This window comes from Micropterus dolomieu, linkage group LG17 (genome assembly GCF_021292245.1).
Source record: "Micropterus dolomieu isolate WLL.071019.BEF.003 ecotype Adirondacks linkage group LG17, ASM2129224v1, whole genome shotgun sequence".
Lineage (NCBI taxonomy): Eukaryota > Metazoa > Chordata > Actinopteri > Centrarchiformes > Centrarchidae > Micropterus > Micropterus dolomieu.
In genome coordinates this window covers 34,908,192-34,932,116 of record NC_060166.1, presented here as the reverse complement: position 1 = coordinate 34,932,116, position 23,925 = coordinate 34,908,192, and the positions used below count along the sequence as shown (strand labels likewise).

Sequence of the window (23,925 nt, the reverse complement as noted above, 5' to 3'; positions counted from 1 at the left end):
CAGGGCTCTGGCAGTGCTCCTCCTGCTCCTCCTTGCACAAAGGCGGAGGTAGCGGTCCTGCTGCTGGGTTGTTGCCCTCCTACGGCCTCCTCCACGTCTCCTGATGTACTGGCCTGTCTCCTGGTAGCGCCTCCGTGCTCTGGACACTATGCTGACAGACACAGCAAACCTTCTTGCCACAGCTCGCATTGATGTGCCATCCTGGATGAGCTGCACTACCTGAGCCACTTGTGTGGGTTGTAGACTCCGTCTCATGCTACCACTAGAGTGAAAGCACCGCCAGCGTTCAGACGTCACCAAAACATCAGCCAGGAAGCATAGGAACTGAGAAGTGGTCTGTGGTCACCACCTGCAGAACCACTCCTTTATTGGGGGTGTCTTGCTGATTGCCTATAATTTCCACCTGTTGTCTATTCCATTTGCACAACAGCATGTGAAATTGATTGTCAATCAGTGTTGCTTCCTAAGTGGACAGTTTGATTTCACAGGAGTGTGATTGACTTGGAGTTACATTGTGTTATTTAAGTGTTCCCTTTATTTTTTTGAGCAGTGTGTTATAAAGGGAGTTAGTTGCCATTTACTGTTTAATTTTGAATTAATTATCAATTATTATGTCTGTGTGTGTGTGTGTGTGTGTGTGTGTGTGTGTGTGTGTGTGTGTGTGTGTGTGTGTGTGTGTGTGGACACAGCAAGATATATGAGATTATTAATGTCTATGTATGTTTATGTTTAAGAATTGTCCTTGAAGCCTTTTTATTTTCATTACAGGAACATTTTATTTGTACATTTACAGTGATATATATATATATATATTTTTATTTATATATATACACACACACAGCATAAATGACATTTGAATAATAGGCTACTGTGATAATGCAGACAGTGAATGTTAGGGAGGCCGACAGTGAGCCACAACATGGACAAAGAGTGTTTTTAAAAGACCAGTATTTGAGAATGATCTACAAAGCAACACCTTTCTTACACGTAAAGCTTTTTTATTAGTTAAACTACAAGAATAAGTTTCCCTCTGATCAGAAGAAAGAAACCTGCGGCTGAAATGTCAGAGCTGCTGTTCTTTAAAGCAACACCAGAGGACATGTAGAGCTAGCTCTTAGCTTACGTCTTCATCTGTTACAGAAGAAGTTCTTCACATTTCATCTGGTGTTGAATCACAGTAAACAAGTGAAGATATTAATATTTAGTCTTCTGAAACATTTCAGGCAGCCAGAATGAATTAGGACAGAACACGACCTTCACCATAAAACTATGTAGTTTTGCAGTTCAGTTTAGGATAATTTGAACTCTGCTGCAGAGATGTCCGAAGTTAGTAGCTGTGGTTAAATCCTGCTGCTCCTGGATTCTGTTCACAGCTGTCGGTTTCTCCCATGTCAGTCTACAGACATTTATATCAGACTCAGCTGGTAATCTGTGAACCATTAACGAGCAGAGAGCTCTGAGCACATGTCAGATTAGAAACCATGTGGGTAGTGTCTGGTATTTTGTCCTAAGAAACAGGGAATGTGTTGCCAAGGTTGGTGATAACAAAGTGACTGCAGTTCTCCTCTTTGTTATCTTACAGTTTGAATGTTTATGAGTCTGAGCTCTGTTCAGGCTCCTAAGGACCAGCCTGTTGCCTTGTTGTCAAGTCGGGCAGCAACATCCCGGCACTTTACAACAACGTCCACGTGCCTGTCGCCTTTCTTAAGTCTTTCAAGGACGTTTAAACTCAGCTGTCTTCTTAAGAAAGACATTTTCTCCGCCCTCCGTTTCCTCCGTCCCTTCGTCATCTCTGCAAAGTTTTTAAGGATTCAATAAACCATGTATAAAAATATCTGTACATCACATTAATCTTTCTGTTCTTCACAGCTCACAGCGGTTGTCCTCAGTCTTGTAGCGGTCCATGATACTCAGGACATCCTCCAGGATGGATGGTCCCAGATCCAGGTCTAATCCCGCCATAGAGTCTGACCGCGGCACACCGGATGAAGCTGTGAGACCGGACGGATGACAGGTAGCACAGGGCGACTCGCTGCGTTCACTCCTCAGGTCCTCGTTGCTCAGGCCGGCATCAGAGTCCAGGCTGAGGCCCCGGCGAACGTCCGGGGGCCCGCAGGTCTCTGACATGGAGTCCTCAGAAGAGACCTCCGAGAAGGAGCCGGAGGAGGGGACGAGCCTGCGCATGGAGGGCGAGAGGGAGATGTCGCGGCAGGGCTCGGATGCCAAACGTCCCACCACGCCGTTCTCAAAGAGCGTCAGAGAGCTGTGGTTGTCTGCGTGGTTGTAGCCGTTGGCCTGTTTGTGGCTCGTCTCTGTAGGCGGCTGATGGTGCAGGAAGGAGTTTTGCTGGGAAGGCAGATGGGGAGGGGAGGGGTCGTCCAGGTGGAGGCGTGGGGGTTTGGGTGGAGCCTGTTCGTGGGCGATGAACACAGGCATGGAGATGGTGGTCTTCAGCAGGCCGGCAGAGGTTTGCTGATAATGGTAACCGTTGTAGGAGTAGTTGTGCGAGTCCTGTCTCGCGGCGAAGCCGTCATCCTGACGTGTCTCTACGCTGTACGAGCGTGAATGACCGTTCTGCGTCCGACTCAGGGACGGCAGCATGTTCATCTTGCCCTGGAGGAAACCCACGTCTCCAAACATGTCACCCTCACCTTCAGGCCCCACGTGGGCGCTGTGACGTACGTCGCCCAGCGGGGGGCTGATCATATCACCTGAGAGGACGTCACGCAGCTTCAGCTTCTTCCCCTTCTTGGGAGTTGTAGTTTTTAAGTACATTGGCGTCTTTGCTGGCATTCTGCTTCTTTCAGGTCGACGTGAGGCGTTTCCAGTATCTTCAGAGAAAACTCCGTGTGCTTCTCTGTTTCGGAGAGAAAGGTAATTCTCCTGCGTGCACTCACTGGCTCGGACAGGACCTCTATGGGTTCAGGTCTGATTAAAACCAGCAGGAGAAACAGAGCAGTGTCAACAGCTCACAAAGCAAATTCACTTGATAAGAAGCTCCTTCTGTCGATTTCCACTCCCAGCTGAGTGACTCAGTCTGTGTTGCTACTCCAAGTGAGTATACAAGTATTTAGGTCGGTCAGTGTAGCGATAGCAACCCGGGGGTTGTGCCTCACGCTGACATGTGACTCCAGGGGGGGAGAGGAGGAAGGCCTTGACCTCAGCTTAGCTCCCTCTGTCTCTCTCTCAGACGTAGAAAATCCATATCCAAGCAAACACTGGGGTCTCTTCTCTTCAAAAAAAAAAACACACACACTTTATCCTCCGTCAGAGAAAAGGGATGGAGGGATGAAGAATATGATCTCTGTCGGGTCGGCCTTCTGAGTTCTTCTTCTGAGAAATTTCAGGAATGCAACTTCAAAACGCTGGAGATCTCTGAGGAGAAACAAGAGAGAAAAAGGGAGTCAGAAAAGGGGCCGAAAGAGATGAAGCGAGAGTTAGGAAGGGGAGATAGATGGGGTGAAGGCGAAGGGAGGAGGTAGGAGCTGGAGGAGGGGGGAGGGAGGAATGACGGCGGGAGGAGATTTACAAGCTTCTCTTCAGAAAGCCAGAGGACACATATGATGGAAAACACTCCAAGAATCCCGAGTGTTTGCTAAGAGGGGTCTGCTCGCCCCACATGATGTGAAAACGTGCGACTGGAGGTCTTGTGGGTGTCGAGGCTGCTTTTACAGCGAGTCAGTCAATGAATCAGTGCAGAAAATTGGCCACGCATTCCCAAAGACCCCTCGACTTGGTTAGTGGAAACACAAATTACTGCGTGGAAATAGTTGGCTTTAAAAGCTTTTTTGCCTCAAAGCTCTGCATCCTCGCCTCGTGTGGCGGCTTGTTATCAGACAGAAGGATCTTAAAGTCTCTGTCCTGACACAAACACACTGAATTATGGGACGACAGCCCGAGGGGCTCTGTGATCTTTGGTATTTAACTCTTTACACTTAAAGACGTGCTCTGTTTTTGGATTCAGAAACTCCTGCCTTCACAAAAAGCACAATCGCTCGCTGAAGAAACTTCAAACATCAAGTTTCTATAAAGTAAATTGGACTATAAGAGTTATTTAATCATGAGTACAGTTTTTATTCTTATATAACTTGATCAGATCTTGTGACTTCAGATGATGTCCAAATGCTGTGTAGGTCAAAGTGTCCTCGCTCTGTGCTCACTGCTGTTTACAAAGAAGAGAAACAGCTTTAAAAAAAAATCACTGTGTTGATGTTTATCTTGTGAATGTTTACCGAAGAGACGTGTTGAGGAATGTGTGGACTGGACCGTGGATCCTTAGAAACATATTTGTCCTGAAAACTAGTTTTCAGCTGCTTTGATTTCTGAGGGAATAAACTTTTGTACATCTTTAATTTTGCATGAAACTACAAACATTTTCATAGAACAGCGTCGTTATTATCTTGTGTTGAAACTCAAATCTCAGTAAAGTCAGTTTAGTTTATGTGACTGGTTTTGATTTAGGATTTCAAAGCTCACTTTTAACTTAGCAATTTAACCAATTTCTATTCTGAGTTTTCAGCAGAGAGCAACGAAATATTTGCGCCTCCGTCGTGTCGTCGTCAAATATGAAACCGTCCCGTGAATGTTCAGGGTTCACGTTTAGGTCACCATGCGTGTGAACTTCACAGTATCAGTATTTCTCTGATTTAATTACTTTCTTTTAAGGGATAAAAGTACAAGAGCTGCTGCATAAGGTAAGGTAAAAAATGAGAATGGAGTCTTAGATCAGTAAGATAGTCTTTTGAATCGTAAAGCAGTGTGATTTGTTTTCACTTTAATTTGAAATTGATCAGAGCTTTCAGTTATCTGAAGACCAGATTCCTGCTGTGATTCATCGGCTGCAGTTGACGTCAACGTGTTTCACCAGAAGTTCTTTGGAAATCCACAACACAAACTGCCAGTTGTTTTTCCTTTTAACAAATTTCCCATGTTGCACCTGAATGACATTAGACATGATTTCACCACCAGCTATCAGGTTTTTCCCGTCTTTTAATACTACTGTGAAGACAAAACAGGCTGACATAATGTAACCTCAGTCCAGTTGTTCATGTTGCAAAGCTTTTGATAGAAGTAGGACAAACTGTGTATTAGTCTAACGTGCATGGACAAAAACTACGCTGTTACATAAAAAGACCAGAAAATTCACAGCTGGAATAATCTTGTTTTTAATGCAGTTAATTTATAAGGTAAACTATTACTTGTTTGCTGCATTTATAATAGACGATGGGGTTTTCATACAACTTAAAGTGAGCGGAAAAGAAAGAAAAATACAGATTAATGACTCTAAAGGTACTTTATGCTTTTAAAAAGCTTTATAATGCGCAATTATTGTCTCCCACACAAAAGATCCCACCCAGTAAGCAGTGACTGGGTGATTTTCAGGTCAGAAGACATTTAGGTTATATTTCTAGTTCAAAACTGAGGTTAATTTGTTTGAAATGTTTCTAAGATGTTACATTTAAATGTGGTTTCAGCAGTATTTCACTTTCTATGTTTCGTTGTTCGCTTAGCTGCTTACATTGAGATCTATTCATCTAAATACTATTGAAACAACTGCTAAATGTAAACAAACGTTTGTATATAAAAAGAGACTTAAAGTTCTGAGTAATGAGTTTGTTGTAAGTGGCTCCAGAGGAGGGAGTGAGGCTTAAGATCAGAGACGATTACTGCACGTCTGTTGTAATAAGCTCGAGCTGACACACAACTGTGATCAGATAAACACAAGTCTGTTGACTTGTTGACAAGTTGTCGATTGGATATGTACTTTTAATTTAAGGACGTATTTTATCCGTGGTAGCAGCACGGCCCTTTTGGTCCAGACTGAAATATATCAACAACTATATGATGGATTCTAATGACATTTTGACATTCATGGTTCCCAGAAGATGCATCCTACCGACTTTGGTGAGCCCCTGACTTTCTGTGCATTCATGCGGTGTCGGAATAATCGGAAAAAATTATTACCCAACTGGGAAAATTTACGTAAAAGTCGGAACAACAACTTGGAAAGTCGAAGAAATTTTGGTACAAGAGTTGCAGAGTTGTTGCCAACATACACGTAAAAACATGGCGAGCAACACGGTTAATGATAAGAAACTTTTTGATTAATGGTGCAAAAATCACGTTTTGCATATAAATGTTTTGCTAACATTTCATTTATATGCTCTTCACTGTCACGAAATCGTCTTCGTGTTGTTTATATGCTCTGATAATGCTAATCCAACACATCTTTGTAGCCGCGTCCATGTTGTTTCCACATTCCAGCTTAAAGGCACCTGAACGCACACCAAAGTCGGAAGAACGACTTCACAGCTCGGGAAATGGGACCATCCGAGGAGCACGTGACTGCACATCGTAGTCCCCAGAGGATGAACGTAATAACTTTTATCCTTGTAGGCCTATCTTTCAACCAGGACCACCATCCAGTCAACATTTCGTGTCCACTATATAATTGGGTTTATACAAAACTAATGGCATTCCCATCAGCCTCAGCTGTACCTTGTGTTTAGTAATTACCAAATGTTAACATGCTAACACACTAATATTTATCTATCTTATTATTCATGTTGAAAAGTGGAAAAACATAACTTTCATATATGCAATAATAATTAAAATAATTAATATACTGATGGGTAGCTCATCTATAACATTGCAGCAAAGTTTATAAACTAAACACATGTTTTTTATAAGTACTTTTGTTTGGCTGTTAGCCTTGAAATTAAGATTAGGTAAAGTAAATGTTTAGGTTTTGGTTAAAATTGGAGATGGTTGGGTTTAACTAAAAGATTGATTTAAAAAAAAAAAAACAAAAACACACAAGACAGGTTAAAGTAAAACTGATCCAATAGAAAATGTAATTTCTGGAACTCACAGAACTTCTCCAATTGTTAATTAAAAACTTTTTAGTATCTATTAGAGTATCTGAGTGTATTTATAGCACCGTGTCCTTTCACTTGTTTCTCCCTCTCCCTCCAACACCATGATGCAAAGACATCTTTCAACCACAGATGAGAAAGAAAAAGTCTCACCATCTCTCCGTAGGAACATCTGAACCACAGAGTCTGTTAAAGATGACATTTTAAACAGCTCAGTCTGACTGAAGCCTCAGAGAGTCATAAAAAAGGACACATTAACTTGTCAGCCCTCATTTTAACACAAAAGTTTGACCACAACAATGCAAATGCACATAAAAATAATACCAGTGTAGAGCCAAACCAGTCAGAACTTGTTCAGAAGGGTGGAGCGAGTCCTGCAGACAGTGGCAGTTTCTAAAGTATTTGGAAAATATTTCACGTTGATGATTGATTAAAACGGAGGATCGGGTGTGCGTGAGCTGATCTTCAGCTGTGCATTAAAGGAAAAGTTCATCCAAATAAGGAAAATTATATCAAAAATCTGCCTGTTAAAGTCTGTAGGACGACAAACCACACATCTTCATCGCTCTTCCTCCTATTACAAAACCAGACATGTGCACACGGCGTTAAACAGTTGGGCCCGTGTTGCATCTCGTTTATCTGGAAGCCAAAGATCTTAAGCTGCACAGATTGCATGAGCTGTGTGATTTGGGAGGAGTGGAAAAATCGTCCTCTTTTTGTTTCTGCTGTACAAACTAGGGCTGAAACAATTAATCGATTGATGAAAGATACTGTTCAACTATTTTGATAGTTGATTAATGGTTAAAATGTGGAACATTTTCTGGTCTCTAATATCTTTGAACTGTTGACAAAACAAGACGTTTGAAGACAGAACTTTCACAGACAAAATGATCAATTGAACATAATTGTTAGTTTGCAGCCACAATACAAACTATTATAATGTCAGAGTTAGGAGTCTATGAAATAGGTGGACGATCTTTACCCGTTACAGATGATCAAAAATTGGATTGATTGTTTAATTTCGATGTGTACGCCTGGAAAATGAAGCAAAATGTACTATTTTAACTAGTATTTATTCTGATGTCTTCAGTATTATACAGTAAATGTTTCTGCCAGTGATTTATGCATTTTGGTGTAGACGATGAAGGTCTAAATATTAGATTGTCAAAATGTTCTTTTAAGTAGGCTATTGTTTGAAAATGTATCCGCAGCACTCTGGATCTGACTTAGATATATGAACTGTACAGGCTGGTCATCACACAATTGTCAAAACTTTCATTTATTCATTTTAACTACTGACATCTTTTTACAGCTCCAATCATCCCATTGTTTCACAGCCAATCTAATGCACTATTTTACATCATTTTATCTCCTGTTTTCACTCAGAAATGTAAGTAAATGAGGTAAATGTTCTGCTTTATGACCTGCAAGCTCTTTTACAGCTGTGAAAACATGAACAAAATCATTAGTGTTGTTTGGCTGAAGGCTGAAATGGAGCTAAAGAGACACAAACGTTGAGTTTTCAGTTCAATGTGAGTGAGGTTGTTTTTTTTTAATATCAATAGTGAGGGGATTCAATCAATGATGTTTTCACACTCACACACTCGTGCTCAGGCTGAAGGTTAGTTACTGAATATTGTATAATAGGTTTACAAAAGTTATTCATCTAATCATTGTACTTTTTGGTTAGTTTTGTTTTTACTTATGTGCCCAAATTTCTACTTTTCTAGATTAATTAAGACAAAAATCTAAATAAAAGTAAAGTAACCATCTAGCTATCACAAAGTCCATAAAAAGTAATTACACACACATTAGTTTTTAAAATACAAGTAATCAGATCACTACCACACACACACACACACTTGTGTACTTACTGTTTATAGCCCTATATTGGAAGCTTTCGATCATTGGTGAAGCACGAGATGAATGTGTTTGTCCTACAGTTTAGCCATTAGCCATCCCAAGGCTAATCTCTCTGTCAATCACACACACTTGTACTGTGATCTGTAGCCTACTCTGTCCTCTGTAACCAAGTCTGAACCCTCAAACAACTCTTTGAAGAAGTAAGGACTAAAACAAATCACAAAATCACTTTTCCAATAAATCAAAATGATTCATCCTTCCGGTGACGTATCTGAACCACAAGGAGCAATGAGGGAGAAAATATGTCTAACCTAAGGTGGTTTCTCCTTCATGAATCACCTTTCCTAGAAGCTGGAATTTGGGTCGTTTATGATGCAATCCGTCACAAACGAGGCTGCTCTGACATCTGTTTCTGCTCTCAGGCTCCATTTGCTGCTTGACTCCACTACAGCAGGACAGTCAGTCACGGAGCTCTGTCATCTTCTAGGACAAACATATACAAACGAAAGCGCCTGAACGCACGACGGCACCGCTCCTTTCATTGACGCTATCCTCCGCAGTCCCTTGCATCGTGCGTAACTGCGCACAGCACGCGATTGTTCACAAAAAGCCTTTTGCTTGTTTGCTAATCCGTTTGTTGTTGTTTTTTTTACCATAAAAGTAAAGCGGATTTCGTCTATTATCTGGTTGATATGGAAGTAATACACTTCTTGTTTGTGATTTAATGAGCTCTCATTTTTAGAGTCGTGATGTGTTGACAGTGTATTCAGTTTATCTCTTTCTGTCCCATATTAGCTCAGACCCAGACACTGTTAACTATCAGTAAATCTAAATGGATATGCTTAGATTAGAGGCAATGTATACTCATTGAGTGATTCATCTCTGTCAGGGTGTTGAGGAAAAAAGCATTATACTAATTTGAGAGCAGGTTTTGGTTCGTCTCTCTCTCTCCTAGCTTCATGATTGCCACCAGCATACATAATCAAAAACAAATACTGACCAAGTCCAATCACTACTGAAGCATAGATTAGAAATAACAAATAGTGAGTTCAAGAATAAAGCAGAAGTCTAGTTAACTCCCTCTCCCTCCTTGTGAGTGTTATGTAACTGCAGCCTGTGAGATCATCCCTGTCCTCCTGAAGGCTCTGGCCGGTTGACTGATTGGTACCAGTGGAACAAATCTCTCTCTTTCCAGTCTAATCCACACAGACAGTCACAGATACAGCGCAGCTATTTCCAATCAGGCTAATATAGATGACTCTGATTGGCTGCTTGACGAGGGAACTGAGCCTTCTGGTTTTAGGAATGAATACAACCCAGGTACTGCTACATTTGGCGGTAGATGTAAAATACAACAACATAAAAATGTCAAAGTGTGCAACTCCAGCACTTACATTGTGTGAGATAGCAGCAGGACTCTGGCTCCCTGCCGAGTGCTGAGACCTCCTGTCTTTGGCAACAGTGAAGAGTTATTCCTGGCGCACTACAGGTAAATGTCAGTCACTGGATACGTTGATGTAATATTTCCCCATTTCTGATTTGTCCTCTGATTTGTGGACGTTCTCCACAAAGGACTGCTTCTGTAACACTTAATCTTATTAGAAATTAGACCACCATAACCTGGACTGGGTGAGATTGTCCATTACAGTCTAAAGTGTAACAGTGTGACAGTGAGGATGAGTGAAACAAATATACCTTCTCATATACAGCTATAAATCACTTGTGTTACCAGACGCACTAGAACAAAACAAGTTCATGTCACTTGAGCTACAACAGTTATTAATATTTGATCAAAAGCTTACATCACTATCAAGTCTGTCTCAAAAGTTGAGTAAAGTGTTCTCCATGGATTAAAAAAAATTGGTTTTTCTCTGCACCATATCTACATGCGAAACTGCGCACGTTGCGCACGCTGAAACCAAAGGGAGTGTCACACGCGGAGTAACCGAGGCTATTATGTTGAAAAATAAAACGTTATCCTAGTCAGTTTTTCCTCTTTATGTTGTTCACACAATAGAAAACAGCAGGTCTATTCAACAGGTAGGCAACGACCACCGAGCGACCACTGGCCACATTTGAACCCATGAATAAAGTACCACAACAAATTCCCCAAATAAAGTGATATTTACCAGAAAGAACCGTCGCTCCGTCACTTTTAATGGGAACGTAATCGCTGTAGTTTAGCGTTGTCGTACAATCCACCGACACACACGCCAGCTCCAGGGCAGGTAACCCTCTTACTGGCGGGGTATTTACTGTCTCTGGAGCGCTCTGGATGGAGAAAGTATAGGAAGGGATCAGCTTCTCACCGTCAAACCAGCTGGAATAAGCGCAAACGAAGTCCGGTTAGGGATTTCAAATTAAGATCCTCATCTGTGAACACGTGCTGTGGGCACCCGGTTCTCAGGGGCTCCATCTGTAGGGCAAGATCCTTTTATGGGACAGGGAGTAAAAGACACTTCTATGAAATAAGCCTCCATGTAAAGTCCTATATGGGTGAAAAACTAGGTAAACTTTGTAATAGCCTTTAGTTCACATTAGATGATAACATTAGCAACCTGAAAATGGAAAATCAAAAGCATCTATGGATCTGTGGATCTATGTCTGGCGCCAACTAATATAGTGAGACTACTATACAATGTAGGTCACCAAATGGAAAATAAAGAATAAAACATAATTTCATAGGTATCTGAGTGGAGAAAACAGCACATGTATTATATTGCAAAATATAAACAAGATGCGTGGGTTTATTTTTTTTAAAGGAAACCGTGTTAGCTTCCGGTTTTACTTTGGCTGATACTCACTGGTTTGACACATCAGCAGACCCAAGGGGAAATGACTCGTTAAACGGGTCTTTGAATCAGTCTATGTTAATTAAACCATCGGAACTGTTCCGATAAAGAGGATAAGCAGAGATAAGACAATGCTCATCAAACACAAATAAAACAGGTGTGAAGCCACAAAAGATCAAAGGGTGATAAATAATATCAGATTATACAAGATTAATTTATTTTAAATGTTAATGTTACTTTTTGCCCAATGCTGCTGTGACCCTTTAACCCTCTCTGCTTTGCAAGGCCACTGTGAAAGTGATAAATCTAGCTTTTTTTTATTTTTTTTTTACCACCCTGTCCACCTCACAAAGCCAATTAGAGGGATGTGTTGCTGTGACAGAGTGCCTGATGAAGGCTCTGTTCTTTCATTTGATCAGCAGCAGGCAGGCAGAAAAAACAACAGCCAAACAAGTGTGGACTGATTTAAAAAACAGGCTTTGTTTATTGTTCATACAGATAAGTTGACTTTTAGTCAGTTGCCTGTTGAATAATTGTCATTCCAAAAGTCAGTGCTGCAATCTGCATCTTGCAACTGACATTATTTGCAATGCAAGAGTTATTTTAATCATTTTTAAATCTGCTTTAGTTTAGGGCATGATTTTTCATGATGTTTGGGCTAAATCAAAAGGTGGGTCTGCAACAGAGCAGAGGATCATCAACAATCTTAAATTAATGAATCTATATTACAGTAATATGCTTCTATAACATTCAGCTCACAGTGTGAGGAAATATGTGTTGCACAGGACATGATGAATTAAAACATGATGGCGATATACGACCATTGGTCTCTGACCAATTTTAATATGTTTTACCTCGCTTTGGTTTTGTTTGAAATGAAGTGATCACATAAGCATGCTGTGTAGTTTACTGATGTCTTGTTATTAAGTTTCTAAACATTTAAGTTAAAATTTCCAGATGACATGATGTTCGGCTAATGTCACATATCTTTTCTACTGCCGCAGCAGCAGTATCTGGGTCAATCAAGTACAACATTTGGTTTGTTTTCTCCACAGAGCTATAAAGTCTCTGCATTATGAGGGATAATTAGACATTTAAATGGGCCTTCACATTTTTAATGCTGGCTCAGTGGAGACCTGCTGGAGCATAAAGTTTGGAGGCACTTCTTGGTGGCCCCAACAGAGTTGGCACTGAGCATAATTACGGCGAGGTAATGAGGATTTAACAAATGGAGAATGCAGACGTTGGCTGTTCGCAGGTTAGACTGCAGACACATCTTGTTTACCGCTCCTGGGGGATGCCTGCAAGGCAAATTAAACCCATTCCCTCTTTACTCATCCACTGGGGTGTGCTTTGTTCTCTGCAAAGACAGACGGGCGTCTTTTCCGCTGAAGCAGCATCACACAATGAAACTGCACACTAGCAAAACGACCAGCAAACAACGTGAGATGTTAAGGTTTTGAGTTTTAGGGTAGGGATTTCTGGCACAACTTCACCGACTTCCAGCAACTCTTGTAGTATAAAGAGCTACTGTATTGTGAGACCAAAGCATTTTGTCTTGTGGCCTTCCTCAGGGCCATCAGACAACACATTCATATATATTGAGGCGATGGGGCAGTGGAAAAGATTTGGTCTTTGGCCTTTGGTGTGGGAGACCTGGGTTCAATTCCTGCTGTGACACATCAACCAATTTATCCCCGAGCAAGACACTTAACTAGTTGCTACAGAGGCATGTGACCTCTGACACATGGCAATTGTAAGTTGCCTTGGGTAACTCACAATAAAGTTGTTCTTTATTCTACAAGTGTTGCTGGAGTTTTTACCTCCTTCAGCACACATGAGTTAAGTTGTTGAAACAAGAGAACACACACGCTTTATCTCTTTTACTCATAGTATCACGCTCTCTCTCTCTCTCTCTGTGTAAACTAGATAAGTAGAGAATTACACCAAGTCTCTCAAAGTTGTGGTTATATCACACAGCAAGGACAGAAGTGTACTTTCACACACACACACACACACACACACAGTCTTGTTTCCATCATATTGGGGGGGCGTTACATTGACTTACATTCATTCCCTGGAGACCCTAAACCCTAACCTTAGTCTTCACTCTAAAACTGAATGATGTGAGTTTTGTCCCCATAAGAAAGGCGAGTCCCCACAATGTGACTATGTAAACAGAAGTCCTCACATCACTAGTAAAACCCACCTACACACACACACACACACACACACACACACACACACACACACACACACACACACAGATATGACATCACCTAAGTACATCAAGATGTAATGAATGCAGTATGGGGTGGGTCCACATGAGGATCCGTGAGACCATGATGATCTCTCTCACACACAAACACAAACACACAAACACACACTTTCACTCCAACAGGCCCCATGGCGAGGCTCCAAGCCCCCCCAAGGGTAGCCCCATGCCAAGACCCCCAGGGAGATTGTTGTTTCTACAGCTCTGAGGGGCAAAGTGTGGGGGGAGGAGGTTTGTGTGTATGCTCTGACAGAGTTGAAGCCCTAGACTGTGTTAAAACAAGGACATAGTCTCTGTGACATCACTATAGGTTTCTGAAGAGCTTGAAAGAATTTCACTTTATAACCTGTTGTCATGTGAAAAATAAATATACTTAGCTATAGAGACCAAAATTGTTTTTGTATCAGGCTGTAAACATATTTATTTTTGCCCTTTTACCATGGGGGTCTATGGAGCCAGCCCTGGGGGTTGCCACTTGCATAAACCACTTGGTTGCATAAACCCAAAAAAAAAACTGAGGACCAATATGCTATCAAAGATACTGAAAATGTGTGTAAGAACAAAATAAGAAAATAAAAGGTGTGGAAAAATGCAAATAAACACATAAATTAATTGAGAGTATTTTCTTTTTAGTTATTTTATTTAGATCGTCGAGAGAGGGGGAAAGTAGAAGGAAAGAGATTATTGTTGCTCGCTCTTTGTAACATGTTGGTCCTGTAAACTGAGCCCGACAGACGGGACTACAGCCAGAGCCAATCTGTCCTCTCTCATTGTAAGTGATTATGCAACAGGCTCACTCTGCCAGGTGGAGTTAATGCAGTCTCACAGATTTCACAATAAAAGAGTCAAGATTAAGCAAATGTTCCACTGTTGAATAACTTCCAATCTCCCTCCCAGAAAGTTTACTAACCTGCTGCTTAAAACTTGTAAGAAACTGAATAAACCCCTGTGACCCTTTTCCCAGGAAATAACTTTATCACATTTTATGTGTAAATATTCTGTATCTGCTTTTAATAACAGCTGTACAAACATTTAAGATGTCATATTTTAAGGTGGCATTGTCACAATTATGATATTTTATGTCTTTTCCCATAGTTCAGGATTACATTTAGAGTTTAAACATTTGGATCATGACTACAAAATAAAGACAATATTACTGCAGACACATGGCAGTGATGATGGACCCAAAGACTGAAGAGTTTACTAGATTTACTGTATAACGGGGTGCAATATGAGAATTTGTATTACAATAGAAACAGGAAGGATAAAATGTCCAGCTCTCTGCTTGGTTTATAATGACTGTCCACCCCCTAGTTTGTTAGAACTCATTTTTGTTGTCTTGTTATCCCTTGTGTCTGTTTGTTTGTTTGTTTATTTAAAAAGGTACAGTGCATATTAATAAACATAAGGACAATGCCCAAATGTAAACGAGCCAGATTTAGCCGTACAGACTAATTTTCATCCGGAGTCCCTGGCAGGTTGATGTTATAAGAACAAAACATTAAAACATGGCATACAGACAACATTAAAAAACATGCACTTATAATCATAAGCAGACAACACAGAGGCGTGGATAAAACATTAAAACACGAATTACATAAGCAGACTAAATCAGACAAGCACAAATAATATGACACGTAGAATACATCAGCATGTGAGTACAGGAATATGTAAAAACAATGACAAAAGCACTACTGCAAATTATGACAACATATTTGATTGTCCAGTAACCACTGTTTTATAGCTTTTGAAAAAGTGGTAAGAGAAGAAATGTTTCTTAGTTCTGTAGGTATCGTATTCCAGGTATGCGCTGCTTGGTAGGAAAAGGAGGACTGTCGTAGGGAACTTTTTCTATATGGTATTTATGGTATAGTCACCTCTGGAAGTAGCTCTGGTATATGAGTTAAGATTTTGTGCGTTTAAAAAAAACATGCTTCTTTAAAATATTACAATGATGATATGAACTTGACTTATCAGTTGTTTTCAAAGCCCGTTTATAAACTGTCTCTACTGACTGTAATGCAGTCCTTGCTGCCTGCGTCCAGCTGGTCATGCAGTAGTTCATATGTGACAATATCATGGCCTTGATGTACAACTTTGAGGCCTCTGTAGTTAAATTACTCCTAATGTGTCTAAAATTTACCAAATTAATTTTAATCCTGTTTACAACTTTTTTGACTTGTGATTTAAATGTCATTTGTGTGTCTAATATTATACCTAAATACTTAAACTCATGCACAACTGACAGTCTTCTTCCTGCTCTGGCTCTGGTTCTTTATTTGCAGATTTCGAAAAGAACATGCATACAGTTTTGCTGGTATTGAGATGTAAACAAGAGTTTGTTAGCCAATTAGTGTCATTATGTCTTCCCTGTTTGCCCTAAAGTACTTCAAGATAAATCCTAAAATCATTGTCTAAATAACTCTCACTTTAAAATCACCTTCAAATTGCTTTGGCCTCAATAGTCCTGACCCACATGGCCCTAATATCCAGCCCACAGCCGTTCCGGGTGGGGTTGCATTTACATTTCTGAGAAGTGAAAGTCATAAGCGACACTGAGTGACCTCATAGCCAGGAATTCTGGGAATCTGGGAATAAATTATCCCTCATGTGTTTCCATTTAGTTTGCTGTGATTGAAGAAAACTGCGGAGCCTCGGGGGTGATAGGCTGAAGAGAGAGATCGAGGAAAAGAAAACGCAGAAAACAAGAAAAATCAAGAACAGGAGAAGAGAAGGCTTTCAACAAGCCTTCTGCTCGTGTTTAAAGCCTGTATTTGGGCACACAGATACACAAATAACAACAACCAGAAAGAAAAAAGTGAAAATTGAGAAAAGACATCTATGTGATGACATCAGAGAGGAAGTCATGTGGTTTCCAGCTGTTTTCCTGCAGTAAAACTGTAACTTGACTCATTCAGCAACATGGAACTATCTGTTGACATTCGACCTACAGTAATCCCTCTTTCCAATAGTTGAATTAAAACTGATCTTCTTTGTGAGATATTAGTTTTCTGATGAGTGACGAGCTAAATGTCAAGGATAGTAAGGTTGACTTATTTTTATATTAACAATGTTAAAATTTATTATTGCATGGCTACTTGTATGTGAAAGGGATCACTTGCTGTGATAAAACTATAGAGAATTGGCACCAGATTTTGGATCTCCCCTTAGCTGTTCAGATCTTTACAGCGAGTTTCAGCTCATTGTGGGTTTTAGCAGGCAGCTGTTTTCAGAGAACAGACTCTAAAACCCCACTGTACACTACCTGGTCTGCAGCAAACAGGTAGAGAGTAGATGGTGTTTTTTCAAGTGAGTGAGGCACTACGTTTATGTCTACACTGGAGTTGTTGGAAAGGGGTCATACAAAACCCAGGACCTGCACACTGAAGTCCGTGCTTTGCATCCTGAGTCCCATGTGGTTGTATTTAGGCAACAAAAGCATTTTGGTTAAAGTAAGTGAAAGATCTCACCTGTGTGTGGCTTTTTCCAAGTCTGTTTTTGAGCATGGCATCTTCTTTGCCTTGTGACACAAATGTGAGATTTATTGCAAGTGTTTTCAAAAACTCTTACAAGTAAAAGTAGTGAAATGTTCCTTTAGTTTAAGTATGTAAGTATAATCAGGAAATGTACTTAAAGTATCAAAAGTAAAAGTACTCAAACCAGACAAATGTTCCCTGTGACTTCTATTATATATTACATCATCATATTATTATTACTAATGCTTTAATGTAAAAGCAGAAAAACAACCTCAAAATGTTTACAAATATATTAAACTTATTAAAGAAAAAGCAGATAATCCTCACTTGTGAAGCTGGAACCATAAAAAGTTTTACATGAAAAAAATTTATTTAGAGGCTACTATATTTTCGGTCAATTGACTAATTGATTAATCAGTTTATCATTTCAGCTGTACTTGTGTAAACAGTTGGGTAGTTTAATTTACAACAAAACATTATATTTTAAAAACTATTCATATGTTTTGTGTGTAAAAATCTTAAGTTGTAAAATAACTAGTAACTACAGCTGTCAGATAAACGTTGTGAAGTAAAAAGTACAATATTTCCCTCTAAGATGGAGGAGCAGAAGTATAAAGTGGAATTAAATAAAAAAGACTAGTAGTAATAGTAAAGTACAAGTACCTCAATGTTGTACAAAATACAGTACTTGAGTAAATGTACTTTACTGTAAACCACTGCCTAACCAGAACCATGCTGAGTGCCGAAACTTATCCACGAAAAAAACAATGATGCAGTTATTGTGAGTGAAAACTGTATTTCAAGGTCGGATATTTTGTTGGAAAAAATGACATTCAGTATCAACATTTTGTGCCTTACCAGATTTGTTAATTAACATTTCCCCATTATGTAAATAGAAAATAAAATCCAAGCACATTTGAAATTAAATGAATAAACAATCTTGCATTGATTCATTTAGCTGACGCTTTTATCCAAAGCAATGTTCAATCACTATTAATGTCAGAGGTCGCACACCAACTAGGAGTAAAGCGTCTTGCTCAGGGACACATGGGTGGATGCATCACAGTGGGAATTGAACCCGGGTCATTCACACCAAAGGCATGTGTCTTATTCACTGTACCATCACCACCCACAGCTTGTCTGCTGCCCCTAAGTGGTCAAAAAATCTATTATTGCAGGTTTGAGTAAAAAAATATCTATGAGACAATCCTCTGAGCTTTCTTCTGTTTAAAACAGCTTTTCTTTCATAATGAATGTGTTTGGCAAGAAGTTTTATTGGGTAAGTGTCACATTACTTGTAGTTTCGATTTTGGTCACAGTGCCAAAATAGCTGCACAGCCTACTGCTGCCCTTGAGGGACTGGTTTGGACATTTTAAGTATTACTTAACTTATTATCAGTTACAGCAACAGCTGTTTGCAACTTAGATCTTGGTCAAGGTGCAAAGGTCAAGCCAGAAATTTAAATAATGCTAGTTTTGTATACACATGCCACTCGTACTTTGAGTGTGAAAATAAGCTGTTGATGATCACTGTGGGAAAATATCTACAAGAACTCAGGAACATGACAAGAAATTGTTTTCTTCTTCGTCTATTTTTTGCAACACAAACAATATTTTCCTGAATTTATCTTAAGCCACATTGTCAGACTAACTTGTAGATTGTTAAAGATTATAAATAAAACAATTGGCAAATGATTACTGCACAAGTAATTTCATCACCCCCAAAATAGTTTCCATTTGTTCCACTTGACTTCACCAAATGAATACTTTTTGTGCTGTACTTTGGTGACATGTTTAAAATTAGAACCATCTCAGCTTTCACAGCTGAGCAGGCAGAACGAAGTGGCTTATGTGCTACCAGGCCTGTAAATGAGTAGCTCTTAGTTTTTCCAGCAGCGTTTTCCAGAGAGTGAGTGGGCAGTTGGAAAGCAAAACAATGAATGATGTAAGAGGACAAAAAGGCCAAAATAACACAGGACACCGTAAATGTGTCATTCCAGCCTCAAAATACTAATCTATTAACGTAAAAACTTCACAGACAAACGCATACGCAAACGTACACATACACAAACACACAGTATCACTTCCCCGGCTGCAGAGGGCTGTTAAATGAATGATATCACAGAGCGGGAACACATAAATGAATGCATGAACATAAAGGTTAATGCATACACCATCTCCACTCCTTCCCTCTCCCTCTGTCACACACACTCAGACATGCACAGTATCAACATGTTTAACCCATTCCCTCTCACTCCCTCCTCGTCCTCCCCATCCAAGGCTGAGCCCCCCCCCATCACCTCTCTGGCCTCCTTCCGTTCCCACAATCCTCCTCTCCTCTGGCCTCCCTGCATTTCTCTCTCACTTTCCTCTCTCCTCCCCCTCCTCCTCTCTGTCAAGGCTCACGGGTCATCCGGAGAGTCAGTCCCCACTGCCCGCCTGGAAAAAACACACCGAAATAGACAAAGGCAGAGAAAGAGAGGAAGGGACGTGGCCGGATGGTCACCTCTCTACTTATCGCTGAGCCTGAATCAGAGACACAGTGTATGTGTGTGTCCAAGTTTCTAAAAATCTTAAATCTCTTTGGAAAGTGAGGACATTTTGTCCAGCCCTCATTTCATTACAGGACTGTTTGGGGGTCAAAGGAATAGTTAGACATTTTGGGAAATACACATTCTCCTGCAGAGTTACATGAGAAGATATCACTCTTATGACAGCAAATGCAAAGCTATTGCCAGAAGTCAGCTATCTTAGATTAGCACAAATACTGGACCTATATTTAACCTTCCCTTTCTCTCTAAGAACCTTGAGAAAGCAGTTGCCTAACAGCTGTGTGATTTTCTAGATTGCAATACTTTATTTTAGGATTTTCAGTCAGGATTTAAAGTTCATCATAGCGCAGAGACAGGACTGGTGAAAATGACTAATGACCTTCTGACTGCATCACTGAGGACTTGGTTTTATTAGATCTTAGTGCTGCATTTGACACCACTGACCATCAGATCCTATTACAGAGACTGGAACATTTCATTGGCATGAAAGGAACCGCTCTAAGCTGGTTTAAGTCCAATTTATCAGATTGATTTCAGTTTGTACATGATGAATCCTCCATGCAAGCCAAAGTTAGTCATGGCATTCCACAAGGATCTGTTCTCGGACCAATCCTGTTCACTTTATACATGCTTCCTTTAGGCAATATTATCAGGAAATATTCCATAAACTTTCATTATTATGCAGATGATACTAAATTTTATCTATCAGTCAAGCCAGATGAAACTAATCAGTTAGCAAAACCCCAAATGGGCCCACAGGAATTAATTATTTTTCTAATGTCTAATTGAAGTTTAAAATTGAAGTTATTGTACTAAGGCCCAAGCACCTCTAAGGCGTATTATCTAAAGATATAGTTTCCCTTGACGGCATCGCCCTGGCCTCCAACACCACTGAGGAATCTTGGAGTTATCTTTGATCAGGACATGTCATTTAACTCTCACATTAAGCAAATTTCAAGGGCCGCCTTTTCTCACCTACGTAATAGTGCAAAAATCAGGAACATCCTGTCTAAAAATGATGCAGAAAAACTAGTCCATGCATTTGTTACTTCTAGGCTGGATTACTGCAATTCCTTGTTATCAGGCTGCTCGAAAAAGTCCATTAAGACTCTTCAGCTGATCCAGAATGCTGCAGCACGTGTTCTGACAGGAACCAGGAAAAGAGATCACATTTCTCTTGTTTTAGCTTCTCTGCATTGGCTTCCTGTAAAATCCAGAATAGAATTTAAAATCATTCTGCTCACCTATAAGGCTCTTAATGGTCAGGCACCATCTTATCTTAAAGAGCTCATAGTACATTACTACCCCACCAAAGCACTGCGCTCCCAGAATGCAGGGTTACTTGTGGGTCCTAATGTCTTCAGAATGGGAGCCAGAGCGTTCAGCTATCAAGCTCCTCTCCTGTGGAACCAGGTTCCAGTTTGGGTTCAGGAGGCAGACACCATCTCCACATTTAAGAGTAGGCTTAAAACTTTCCTCTTTGATAAAACTTATAGTTAGGGCTGGCTCAGGTGAGTCCTGAACCATCCCTTAGTTGTGCTGCTAAATGCCTTGACTTCCCATAATGCACTGAGCTCCTCTTCTTTCTCTCCGTCTGTATGTAATCTCAACCCATTAATGCATGTTACTAACTCGACTTCTTCCCTTTCCCGTAATCTTTCTCATCCCTCTCCTTTCTCCTCCTGTCACTTTCTGCAGGCTGTCTGTATTTCTGTGTGGATATTGTGTCGCCCACCCAGAGCCATGGTTCTGCTCAAGGTTTCTACCTCTTGTCTGTGTCACCACGTGCTTGCTCATGGTGGGAATTGTCTCAGTAAATAATTTGACAAAAAGTTCGGTCTAGACCAGCTATATATGAAAAGCGCAATGAGATAACTGTTGTTGTGAATTGGCGCTATATAAATAAAATTGAATTTAATTGAACTAAATTGAAACAAGGGGAAACAGCTAGTCGGGCTCTGTCCAAAAGTAATGAAATCCACCAACCAGCACCTTTAAAGCTCACTAATTAACACGTCATATCTAGTTTGTTTAACATCACAAACTGACATTTTACAGAGGCAGCAATGTGCCAACCGAATAATTGCCCAGCATGGACACCCCTGAAAAATGGCAAACTGTCGTTTTCAAGCCTAAATTTGTTGTAAAAATAAGTTAATTACTGAGCTTTAGAGATTTTGTTGCCTTCTGACAGAGCTAGGCTAGCTGTTTCCAGTCTTTGTGCTAAGCTAGCTGGCTGTAATTTTAGAAACATGAAAGTGGCATCAATCTTCTTGTGTAAAAGTGTAATTCCCACAATTGTCGAACTTGTCCCTTGAAGTTTGGTTCAAAGGTTAAGGTCAATTAGTTTCATGTTAATAAGGGGAAGGGGCTATGTGGAGCGTTGTACCGTTTACAGTACAAACATATGTGTTTATGTGTCTGTGATTGACAGACCGAAAAGACCTGGGAACCTAAATGGCTAAACTGCAAGACAAACAAACATCCAACTCATGCGTCGTTGATACTGGAACGCTTCCAACAGGGCTAAGGTGTATTTTATGTGTGTGCGAGAGAGAATTTGTGTTTGTGTGTGTGTATTTTCGAAGGCAACAAGTCTTCAGGCAACAGTGGGAAACTTGGCAAATGGAAGACTTTAAACTCTCACGTTTATCTTGGTTAAACATCAGGATTGCGGAGTGGAAGGTGTTTATGTGTGTGTACTAAAAAGTACTCCTGTATGTGTGTGTGTATGACATTAAGAATAATAAGTGTGTATCTCCATTCTCAAACAACACCCAAGAGAGGAGAGTCCAAAATCCGGTGCCAATGTTCACTCCAGTACTTAAGAATGTGTGTGTGTTTGTGTATTTCTGTTTGAGTGAGCATGTGTTTGGGAAAATGCCAGCAATGGCCAGTTTTATATTTGTCCTGTGGTTTAGTTCAGTCCGCTCCACAACAGGAAGTTAAGATGTTGATGTTGGAGTCTCTGGGAACAGAGGATGACAAGGCCTGACAGAGTTTAACAAAACTGAGTGCTTCAGTGGGTGAATCTTAGTTTGACACGGCACTCGAGTTCGTCTTAAAAAATTAGACAGTTCACATCTCTTATGTTCCTCTCATCTGAGTTTACAAAGGATTTTCCTGCTTCTTCCAGACATGTTAATCGATTATTATCAATAACTGGGTGGAATAATTAGGCTTCTTTGTTGGCTATTTTCCATCTGCACTGAGAGGGGTAGTGCAATGCTCATGTCATACAGTACAGACCAGAACAATATGCAGTCAAGTTGAAAAAGCCAATAACAATAGTTGTAATCCCAAATTAAAGATATTTAGTATTACATACAGCTACAATATCCCCTAGCTTTAAGAACTTTTGAGGTATCAATAAACTGGTGGCAAAATGTCTGCAAATCTGCCAGTGACATCTAAATGAAGTTCAATATTAACATTAAAATAATTTCATTAACTAATCAACAAGACTCAGGGCGGGTCCACATCTAACCTTTAGTCCAGTTGAACCAAACCCTGGAGCGTGTGAACGCCAGACTTGAACTCTAGTGGGGACCAAACGACCGCTCTCTCTCTGGTCCACCTCAGGGTCTGTCTGGAGGAGTTCATATCTGGTGTGAACACCATTCGAACCAACAATACAAAATACAAAGCGTCTTAATCCATGACAACCCAGAGTTGAGACCAGGAGGCAGAGTCGCAGTTTAACACACTTCTCTGCCCTTCTTTTTCAGCAGTTACCCACCCAAAACCCTACGCAGAGTCGCAGTCTAACACACTTCTCTGCTCCTCCATTTCAGGAGTTACTTAGTGAAAATCCTATAGTGACGGTGTCTGCCCCCCGACCATCGAAATTATTTAAAAAGGTAAACAGAAGAGGAGCTGTGCATAAAAACCTCATAAAAATTAAAACCACAAGAGCAATAGTGCAAACGAATAGGAGAGTTAAATGTGGACTCTTAAACATCAGATCTCTCTCTTCTAAAGGTGTACTAGTAAATGAACTAATATCAGATTATGATATTGATTTGTTTGGTCTTACTGAAACCTGGCTGGGTGATGGAGAATATGTTAGCCTAAATGAATCCACCCCTCCCA

At 40.3% G+C, this 23,925-nt stretch overlaps 1 protein-coding gene across 2 annotated transcripts; it reads right to left on the bottom strand.

Annotated features, from left to right (window-relative positions):
* Positions 1–766: 766 nt before the first annotated feature.
* On the bottom strand, positions 767–11,047 carry zgc:154093 (uncharacterized protein LOC777623 homolog). 2 transcript variants are annotated; one of them, XM_046074497.1, is made up of 2 exons: positions 10,868–11,047; positions 767–3,375 (listed from the first exon to the last, which is right to left on the bottom strand). In XM_046074497.1, the coding sequence occupies exon 2, from the start codon at positions 2,791–2,793 to the stop codon at positions 1,864–1,866; it is 930 nt and encodes a 309-aa protein (XP_045930453.1). In that variant the 5' UTR covers positions 2,794–3,375; positions 10,868–11,047; the 3' UTR covers positions 767–1,863. The 2 variants fall into 2 exon arrangements, with proteins under 2 accessions (XP_045930453.1, XP_045930454.1); XM_046074498.1 differs by lacking the exon at positions 10,868–11,047 and adding an exon at positions 10,133–10,259.
* Positions 11,048–23,925: the final 12,878 nt, after the last annotated feature.

Excerpts from the sequence above, each read along its gene's own strand:
- zgc:154093 (XM_046074497.1), bottom strand. The coding sequence starts at position 2,793 with ATGCCAGCAAAGACGCCAATGTACTTAAAAACTACAACTCCCAAGAAG.